This window comes from Myzus persicae, unplaced genomic scaffold, assembly GCF_001856785.1.
Source record: "Myzus persicae strain clone G006 unplaced genomic scaffold, MPER_G0061.0, whole genome shotgun sequence".
Lineage (NCBI taxonomy): Eukaryota > Metazoa > Arthropoda > Insecta > Hemiptera > Aphididae > Myzus > Myzus persicae.
Window position 1 is genome coordinate 2,783 of NW_019104347.1, and position 11,718 is coordinate 14,500.

At 33.3% G+C, this 11,718-nt stretch overlaps 1 protein-coding gene across 1 annotated transcript; it reads left to right on the top strand.

The window, feature by feature from the left end:
* The first annotated feature begins 9,402 nt into the window (after positions 1-9,402).
* On the top strand, positions 9,403-11,265 carry LOC111041382 (zinc finger protein 567-like). The gene is made up of 4 exons (XM_022325652.1): positions 9,403-9,529; positions 10,249-10,317; positions 10,529-11,025; positions 11,088-11,265. Exons 1-4 carry the CDS (start codon positions 9,403-9,405, stop codon positions 11,094-11,096), a joined length of 702 nt encoding a protein of 233 aa, XP_022181344.1. The 3' UTR covers positions 11,097-11,265.
* Positions 11,266-11,718: the final 453 nt, after the last annotated feature.

Consider the following 11,718-nt stretch of genomic DNA (forward strand, 5'->3'; position numbering starts at 1 on the left):
AGGGGTTATGGTTAATCTAAAAAATCGTCATGACCGCAACTAGTATGCAGCCTTGCCGATACCGTTTACGTAAAATTCCGACCCCCGCACCTGCAGTTCACTTCCCCGCCCTAAACTACCTTAAATATTGGTTTGCACAGATCAGAAAAAATATCAAAATTATCACAGCATCTAGTTCTATACGATGGAAAGGATAAACCACAAGTTACCTTTGGCCAAAGTATGTGTGAAAATATACTTTGAGTCAGAGGTGCCTAGGGTATTACCTATGGGCAATATTCGGCAGCTCTGACATTAGGTACTTTCACATACTTATTACTTACACTTCAAAATAATGTCGCAGTACAGTGCCTACATAATACAATTTAAAAAATGACAATACTTATATACTTATATACTTATATATTATATACTATTATATATACTATTGACTTTTACCTTATTACCATAACAAGTTTTTTGCAATCGTTCCACACCGCCCAAGGGGCCATTGCACATGATGCGTTTTTTTTATAGTGGTATCACCGATAGTCCTAGTCCACTGTTTTACCCTACCTAGTATAAAGTTTTTTCGTGAGGGCTTTCACTAGCCAGCACTTAAATAAACCTTATAGTAAAATTTCTACAGTGGACATAAAATTGTTTTTAAGCAGTTTGACTCGGTTTAATCAGAGGACTGACGTGGCGAGGCAAATTCTGCACATATTATTTGGAAAGACAGAGAAAGAGACCACTTGTTTACTCACAAGTCGTGATCGTTTAGTGGTTAGGTTAGGTAAAACCCGACGGTAAATTCACTTTGAACCGTCACCAAAACTCGAATTTTTGTACCACCTTTATAAATAGAATATCTATCGATTGGTATACACGTCGGCTACACGGTGTAAAAGTTTCAAAGTTAACAACTTAGAATTACGCCGTCCAGGACTTGATTACCGCAGCAAGTACTATGTAATGGCATCATGCGGCAACCGGATGATATATCGTAAGTTTGGAAAGTTTGTAAACAAAAAACCGTCGTCCCTACAGCCATGAAAGATACATCCCTGGAAAGGGTAGGTAGTCTGCTATCCTGTGAATAAGTTTTTAAGGATAACATTTGAACTGGTGAGCGTTGAGGAGACGATTACCGCAGCGAGTCCGAATATTTGGCATCATGCGGCAACCGTACGCTAAACCATTACTTTGAAAAATTATTTAAAAATAACCATAACCCCTACAGCTTACAACCCCTTACGTAAAAATAAATTTAATTATGAAGTGAAATTTTACCCCTCGTGACCCACGTTTTTTATCAACTAATCTTTTCAATATAAGGCCCAGATAGCTGAGGTCCCCCCGAATCCAACCATACCACTTGCAGAGCTCTAAGTTCAAAACTCGAGTTGTTACGACCGTCTAAACGCGACTAAATTCATTTTACCGCGATATTGCGTGGCAACCCGACGGTAAATTCACTTTGAACCGTCACCAAAACTCGAATTCTTGTACCACCTTTATAAATAGTATATCTATCGATTGGTATACACGTCGGCTACACGGTGTAAAAGTTTCAAAGTTAACAACTTAGAATTACGCCGTCCAGGACTTATATCTGAGAAAATGATTTTTATAATTGCACCCCGGCGGGAAATATCATACTTAGCAGCCGGACGGCCGTCCTAGGTACTTATTAATATAATTAATATAATATAGTGAACAAAAACACTACAGAACGATAGTAAATGCACTCAGGAATGCACTCATACCACATACTATATTATATTAATTATATTACATCGATATTTTTATACAGATGTATGTAAAAATTACGTAAAAATAAATTTAATCATGAAGTGAAATTTTACCCCTTGTGACCTACGTTTTTTATCAATTAATCTTATAGAACATGACCCGGGGAGCATTTTTGATTCTCGGGTAGGGTGTCGAGAAATCGATATTTACGGAGAAAACTTTTGATATTGTATAATACAGTTGCCGCATGATGACATACATTCGGACTCGCTGCGGTAATCGTCTCCTCATCGCTAACGAGTTCAAATGTTATCCCTAAAAACGTATTCACAGGATAGCACACTACCTAGACTCTCTAGGGATGTACTTTTTATAGCTGTAGGACTGTGGGTTATTATTTAATAATTTTTTAAAGTTTTAGTGCAGCAAACGGTTGCCGCATGATGCAAGCTATTCGGACTCGCTGCGGTAATCGTCTCCTCATCGCTCACCAGTTCAAATGTTATCCCTAAAAGCTTATTCACAGGATAGCCCACTACTTACCCTTAACAGGGACGTATTTTTTATAGCTGAAGGGGTTATGGTTATTTTTTAATATTTTTTCAAAGTTATGGTTTAGCATACGGTTGCCGCATGATGCCAGATATTCGGACTTGCTGCGGTAATGCGCTCCCTGTCGTCATCCATCGCAATTGTTACCCACCTAAATGCATCCACAGGGTAGCGGAGTATGTACCCTTTACAGGGACGTATTTTTTATAGCTGAAGGGGTTATGGTTATTTTTTAATATTTTTTCAAAGTTATGGTTTAGCATACGGTTGCCGCATGATGCCACATATTCGGACTTGCTGCGGTAATGCGCTTCACGTCGTCATCCATCGCAATTGTTACCCACCTAAATGCATCCACAGGGTAGCGGAGTAAGTACCCTTTACAGGGACGTATTTTTTATAGCTGAAGGGGTTATGGTTATTTTTTAATAATTTTTCAAAGTAATGGTTTAGCGTACGGTTGCCGCATGATGCAAGCTATTCGGACTCGCTGCGGTAATCAGCTCCTCATCGCTAACCAGTTCAAATGTTATCCCTTAAAACTTATTCACAGGATAGCAGACTACCTACCCTTTCCAGGGATGTATCTTTCATGGCTGTAGGAACGTCGGTTATTTTTTAATAATTTTTAAAAGTTTTAGTTCAGCAAACGGTTGCCGCATGATGCCAAATATTCGGACTTGCTGCGGTACTACCAAATTTGGATTTTTAGTAATTTTATTTCATATTATAAGTCGGACGCAATATGCGCTGTGCCGGTAGAAACTATTCGGTTTATAATTCATTAAAAATCGAAATATTGTACTCATTTTTATTTTTATGTACCATTATAATAATGATATCAACTAATTGATTAGGAAACATTGATTATCATACAGTGGGACATTTGACGTATTTATTTGATGTTAAATAATAGTGATATAAACCGTTTTTATTTACTGTCTGGTCGGGAGGTTCACACTGTTTTGCCCGATCGAATACTGCGCGTCGTATCACCACATGCTGTACGATATCTCGGTTATGTTGGTGGCTGATAGATAATTTAAGAATTGATAATATTTTTTTTACTGATAATTGATATTGTTTTTCTGAACGTGCGTTCATTTTGTTCGATGACTAAGTGATTTTGATTTTTGATCTTGACGTTGTAGTGCGTTGTTCATATTTCCTAGCCCGTTAACCAAATGTGTTCTCTATTTAAGCGACTACAATGAACCCTTCGAAATATGTAAGTATATTAGGATAGTGCCAAACAGAATGCTGTCTTTTAAAATAATATTACAGTGTTTATGTTGCGGCCATTATCGCAATTATTCGAAGACAATATTTTGTAATGTTAATATAACTTTTTTTATAATTACGTTATTCTGATATTATTCGTGTTGATAATTTTATATTTATATTTTTAACAAACAAAATGTTGTCTGCATAGTATAATATATATAATATATATGATCATTGACTTGTATAGAATAGACGTGCAGCGGTTCTGTGTCTTGCTGATGATTTGTATTTAACTGCCGTGTTAGACAAATATTTACAATTCAAAACACACCGTAACCACCAACCTATGCTTGAAACAATAACAAATAGTGAATACCAAATATTTGCAAAACAATGTGAAATATACAAAACTATTGTATCAAAAAAGTTGCCATTTACAATCAAGCGACACGATAGGTTCAAAGAAGAAAATGGTAATATATATTTTTTTTTCATATGAAAGCGCTATGTCCAGCATTCGGGCTAGTGTTGACGCCTTCCAGACAGAAATTTTCTGTTATACGCCATTTATGCAATTATATATTATAATTATAACGATGCTGTTATATTTTTATCATTACAAAATGCTGTCATGTTTAATTTAGGGGCAAAGGTAGTAGCGACAAAGAATATCAGTTCAAATATTTGTTTGTACGAATTGTGTGGTCAATTGTACCCCATCAGTAATGATTTCTTAAAAAAAGGAATAAACGATTTCTCAACTGTAACATCATGCATAAACAAAAAGGATTATATCTTCCTTGGTCCAATCGCATTTATTAACCATGACTGTCAACCCAATCTTGAATGGTACAGTCGTACCAAAAAACTGTCTTGCGTCAAAACTGTATGCAACATATATAAAGGCCAAGAGTTAACCGTGTTTTACGGTAGAGATTTTTTTGGAATGAACAATTGTAAATGTCAGTGTGTCACTTGTGAGAATAATGGCACTGGATTTTTCTTCAAAGGTAAAGAATAATATTAGTATAAAGTTGTTATAATAATATTATAATATTATCATTACAAAATGCTGTCTGGAAGAGTGTAATTTTTGTTTGAAAACATTATTATGACATTATAATTGTAGAATTATTTTAAATACATTGATTATGATTTGAATTGCAGAAAAAAGTATTGATGCTAAACTTAATTTGGAAGTAAATGATGATCAATCTACTGATGCTACTGCTAATGCTACTGATGTTAAAGAATTTCCCCCCACTGGCGGTAATAATAACCCTGGTTTTATACATTTAATCTTTTATGACTATCATGTTCATTTTTTTCCAATAATACTAGGCAACAATGATGGTGGTAATGATGATGATAGTGATGATTGTTCAACAAGCAGTACTCGTGATGAATTGTTCAACACAGATGGTAATACCAATAACACTGGTTTTATAATTTTAATGTTATATGACAATACATGACATTATAATTGTAGAATTATTTTAAATACATTGATTATGATTTGAATTGCAGAAAACAGTATTGATGCTAAATTTAATTTGGAAGTAAATGATGATCAATCTACTGATACTACTGCTAAAGCTACTGATGTTAAAGAATTTCCCCCCACTGGCGGTAATAATAACCCTGGTTTTATACATTTAATCTTTTATGACTATCATGTTCATTTTTTTCCAATAATACTAGGCAACAATGATGGTGGTAATGATGATGATAGTGATGATTGTTCAACAAGCAGTACTCGTGATGAATTGTTCAACACAGATGGTAATACCAATAACACTGGTTTTATAATTTTAATGTTATATGACAATACATGACATTATAATTGTAGAATTATTTTAAATACATTGATTATGATTTGAATTGCAGAAAACAGTATTGATGCTAAACTTAATTTGGAAGTAAATGATGATCAATCTACTGATGCTACTGCTAAAGCTACTGATGTTAAAGAATTTCCCCCCACTGGCGGTAATAATAACCCTGGTTTTATACATTTAATCTTTTATGACTATCATGTTCATTTTTTTCCAATAATACTAGGCAACAATGATGGTGGTAATGATGATGATAGTGATGATTGTTCAACAAGCAGTACTTGTGATGAATTGTTCAAAACGGATGGTAATACCAATAACACTGGTTTTATAATTTTAATGTTATATGACAATACAGACAGCAATTACAAAATGCTGTCTGGTAAAAACCATGTTAACTTTTTTCCAATAATACTAGGGCCAAATGAAGATGATGAGAATGATAGCGAAGAAGACAATGCTAATAATACCATTTCTACGGAAGACATCATAAATGAGGCTATGCATTTCATCCCAGTTCCCCACAATGATGATGATGATGATATAGACGTTGATAAATTGACTGAGATAAAAAGTAATGACAATGCTGGTTTTGTATATTTTATAATGTTATTTTGACAATATTGTTCTGATGTTTCAGTTACATCATACACATGCAACATTTGTGAGAAAAAATTTAAATTCTTATCATGGTATAAAAACCATATTGCAACACATAATAAAGTAGGACTCTTCACTTGCAATTATTGTCCGAGACATTTCAAAAGAAAGGATAACTTAAATAGACATTTTAGAACACATTTTGGTGGTGAAACCCATGATTGTGTGGTCTGTGGTGAACAATTTTCTTTCTCTTTTAATCTAAGACGACATATCCATGTTGAACACAATCCCAATTTCAAACGAATTGTATGTAGAAAATGTGGAAAAACGGTAGTAGATTCCAGGGCCTTAAGGTATCACGACAACCGCATGCATACTCTGCTAAAACCTTTTGTGTGCAACTGTGGTGCAGCATTTCATGCGCCTAATGATTTATACCGGCACAGTCGCAAAGAGGTAATATAAAGTACACAAATAACTGCGTCTGTCTTTAGCTTAAGAAAAAAAAAATATTTAATCAATTTTTTTAAATGTTATGTTTCAGGGTCATTAGCTCTTAGCAAGTTTTTGGAATTCCAATTAATTTAAAAGAATTATTAAAAAAAAAAAAATAAGAAATGTATGTACAAAATACATTGTATTAAATGTTAAGTTTTTCAAACACTATGTAGTATTAATAATAATATATTTGTTAATAATGAAATTGAGGTTCCGCCAGGAGCCAGAAATTAGTATTTTCTTTATAAATATTTAATAAATTGAATAAGTATTAAGTTTTTAATATTGTTTAACTAATTTATTTAATGAAAACAAATTAATATTGTAGTTTTTGTTTTACACATACAGTTCTCAATTAATTATGATATTCTGCATGACGTGCGGAATTTGTATTTTCTGTAACATACAAAATAAATTGTGTCAAATATAATCTGATAATAAACAAAAGTAAATTGAATTGTATTTGTGTATTATTTTCAGTGTTGGGATTTATCTAGATAATTATCTAGATGAAGATATTATTATAAAAGTTGTAATCCATCGCAATTGTTACCCTCCTAAATACATCCACAGGATAGCAGACTACCTACCCTTTCCAGGGATGTATCTTTCATGGCTGTAGGGGTTAAGTATGGTTCAAAAACTAGAATATCGATTTGATATGGCCATCTCACCGGCTCACTACTTAGCCTACATATTGGATCCAAGATTCCGTGGAAGTGGAATAAAGTTGGAAGAAAAACAAAATGAAGAAGCTATGGATTTTGTTTTAGCATACCACTCAGATATTTTGCCTGATATTCTTAAATATAAAGCAAATACACATCCATTCAAGGAATATATGTTTTCAGAAACTGCAGTTAGTGACAGTGTACATCCTTTAACTTGGTGGAAGTCTATTTGTAAGGATATTAATAGTGAAACAATGGAAGTAGTCAATCAACTTCATACTGCTGTGGCTTCAAGTGCTGGAGTTGAAAGAGTTTTTTCAACTTTTGGACTTGTTCACACAGACATCAGAAATAGATTAGGTAATGAAAAAGCAGCTAAATTAGTCACCATTTTTAAGTCTCTAAATTAAGAACTATTATTTGTTATAGTCACCATTTTTAAGTCTCTAAATTGAGAACAATTATTTGTTATTTAATATTAATATATAATTTTTTTTTATGCACTAGTCAGAGTAGTCAGACACTAGTATCTTGTATTTTAAAAAGTTAAAATGATTTATGTTTACCATTAAATACAATTGTTCTAATACTATTATAAAGTATAAAAGTTTTAACCAGTGGGCAGTGGCCCTAAATTATATTATGTTATTATGTTATATTATGTTATTATTTGCTATTTATAAAATAATGAATTTTTAATAAAAATTTCAATTTACATATTTATTATTTAATGAGTTTTTAACCCAAATTTTAAAATTAAGATTTAAAAAACATTTTAAAACATGTGTTTTAAAAAACATGTTAAAAACAGTTGTTTTAAACAATTGTTTAAAAACATTTGTATTTTAATAAATGCGTTTTAAAACAAAGTTTTAAACACGTGTTTAAAACAAATCAGTTTAAAACATCCAACCCTGCGCTGCGGTAATCGTCTCCTCAACGCTCACCAGTTAAAATGTTAAATTCCAACATATCACAAAGTAAACGACCCTTGCATTCCGGGGGTATGTAGAAACAGACCAGTACCGTATGTAATATATTAGTATACGCTAATGGTCTGTTTCTACATGTCCCCGGAATGCAAGGGTCGTTTACTTTGTGATATGTTGCAATTCAACACATTAATTCTGTAGTGCACGAGCCGCTGAGTAGTTTGCCGCTTTCAAATTTCAGGGGAAATTAATATATTGGGAGATTTTGGGCGGGGAAGTATAGCAGGCGCGGGGGAATCGGAATCCCATACTTATCTGCCGCACAGCCGTCCTAGAGACTTAGGATTTTTTTCAAAGCAATGATCTGATATGTTAGCCCCCCCCCCCAATGCAACCATACCATTTGCAGAGCTCTAAGTCCAAAATTCGAATTACATCGATATTTTTATACAGATGTACGTAAAAATTACGTAAAAATAAATTTAATCATGAAGTGAAATTTTACCCCTTGTGACCTACGTTTTTTATCAATTAATCTTATAGAACATGACCCGGGGAGCATTTTTGATTCTCGGGTAGGGTGTCGAGAAATCGATATTTACGGAGAAAACTTTTGATATTGTATAATACAGTTGCCGCATGATGACATACATTCGGACTCGCTGCGGTAATCGTCTCCTCATCGCTAACGAGTTCAAATGTTATCCCTAAAAACGTATTCACAGGATAGCAGACTACCTACCCTTTCCAGGGATGTATCTTTCATGGCTGTAGGGACGACGGTTTTTTGTTTACAAACTTTCCAAACTTACGATATATCATCCGGTTGCCGCATGATGCCATTACATAGTACTTGCTGCGGTAATCAATTCCTGGACACCGTAATTCTTAGATGTTAATTTTGAAACTTTTACACCTAATAGCTGACGAGTGTACCAATATATACATATGCTTTTTATGAAGGTGGTACAAAAATTGTAGTTTTGGTGACTGTTCAAAGTAGAAATACTGCAGAGTTGTAATGTGCTCAATACCCCCCCGTTCAGAACATATGTGTTTTTCATCATATCGCTTTTAGACGTTCGTAGTAAGTCGAGTTTTGGACTTAGAGCTCTGCAAATGGTATGGTTGTATCGGGGGGGTTATAAGCTATATGGTAATTGCATTGAAAAAAATCCCAAGTGTTTTACAAAGTTTCCAAACATACGATATATCATACGGTTGCCGCATGATGCCAATTATTCGGACTTGCTGCGGTAATCAGCTCCTCATCGCTAACCAGTTCAAATGTTATCCCTAGAAACTTATTCACAGGATAGCAGACTACCTACCCTTTCCGGGGATGTATCTTTCATGGCTGTAGGAACGACGGTTATTTGTTTACAAAGTTTCCAAACATACGATACATCATACGGTTGCCGCATGATGCCATTAAATAGTACTTGCGGTAATCAAGTCCTGGACACCGTAATTCCTAGATGTTAATTTTGAAACTCCATCTATTATCATAGTGTTCAATAGTATCATAATTTAAAAATTGTAACTAAATACAGAAAAAAAAGTATACTAATTTCAACAAAAACACATTACATTTGAATATAATATTTAATACTTGAAAAATAAGTAATTGAATTATATTATATATTATATAATATTAATTACATTTAAATGATATTATTAAGTACGGCAAAATTTAGAAACCTTTTTCTTTTTATGTAAAATAATCATTCGGTAGATGGCGTTCTACGTCTTATTGACTTCCAATGTTCATCATTAAGCGAACCACAATCATTTGATAGTTGCCCGACCTGTATATAAGACCGTGGGGTGACCGTAGACGATTGATACCATGGTAACAACTGATAGGAGGTATATTGATAATGTATATACTATATTAAAATATTTTTATGATAACAGTGTTATTGTTCTTATTAAATATTAAATTTTATTTTATAATGAATAATTATTGTAATGTTTGCATTAAAAAATTTAATAACCGATCGACATTTCTGTGCCATTTGGCAAGCAATCATCGCGGACCATTTCCTCTTGTCAATGTCACAAAAAATTTTGATGTACACACCTATACAAGTAATATATACATAATACATACCACATGTTACATGTACATTTCAATAATTTAACTATAAGCATTTTTTATAAAATACATTATGACAATAATTTTTACCTGTATTATAGTAAAGACTGTGGCAGTGGACCCACCAGAGTCAACTACAGTGAAAGTTCCTCAATCACCTGAAACAGAAGGTAATTCTCCTGTTTTTTTTGTTTATACATTTTACTTTTTATCGTGTGAATTTCTGTACTATTGTCAACTATATACCTATTGTACCCAACCATAAAAATGATAACATAAACACACAAACATGTAAAAACTTTAATCACCTTAACTCCTTAATAAAATTATGTAAATTGGACAGAGATTATTATTAAATTATAATGGATTTTTATATTCTAGAGACCATCAACAACTGTGATTTAGAGTTTACTCCAATTGACGTTAGCGATGGATTTTGCAAAGGAGACTCGGGTAGAACACAATCACAGTCTATATATACATGTCATTGTGAAGCTTCATTCAAACACAAGTCATGGTACCTGAAGCATCAGTTGACACACGGGGCAGGCACTTTTGAATGTGACAAATGTTCAAAAGTGTTCAAACGTAAAGATAATTTGAGAAGACATTTAACGAAACATTTTGGTGGCACAATATACAAATGCCAAAAATGTCCATCAACTTTTAATATGAAATTTAACTTATCATATCATATGAAAACCAAGCATGGGAATGTTTGTTTTTCATGCCCAAAATGTGACAAAAACTTTTGTGACAGTAGACAACTAAATTACCATGATAACAGAATCCACACCGGGTTAATGCCATTTGAATGTATTGTGTGCAATATGAGATTTCATGCACCAAATGACTTATACCGTCATCGCAAATTAAAGGTGATTATACAGTTCTATAAACACCAAATAATTATTATCTTAAACTTATTTATTTTTTTCAGAATCATTAATGGACATTGCATGTCAATAATTGATATATCTTTTGTTGTATGCCACGTTTGAGCAACAATAAGATTTAGTGTTTGAGGTGATGTTTGAAATAATTTATGTACTGATGAAAAATATTCCAAGTCCAAATGGCAGAAATAAAAAGACACAAAATGCAACAATAGCACACTGCATATTCTTCCTAGAGTTATCAGATAGAAACATAAATATAAAAGGCTTATAATTTATAAATATTTAAACACACAGTATGTTGAGTTACTAAAAAAATATTATAACTTATCCCGTCGTTATCCATCGCAATTATTACCCTCCTAAATGCATCCACAGGATAGCGGAGTACGTACCCTTTACAGGGACGTATTTTTTATAGCTGTAGGGGTTATGGTTAATCTAAAAAATCGTCATGACCGCAACTAGTATGCAGCCTTGCCGATACCGTTTACGTAAAATTCCGACCCCCGCACCTGCAGTTCACTTCCCCGCCCTAAACTACCTTAAATATTGGTTTGCACAGATCAGAAAAAATTTCTAAATTATCACAGCATCTAGTTCTATACGATGGAAAGGATAAACCACAAGATACCTTTGGCCGAAGTATGTGTGAAAATATACTTTGAGTCAGAG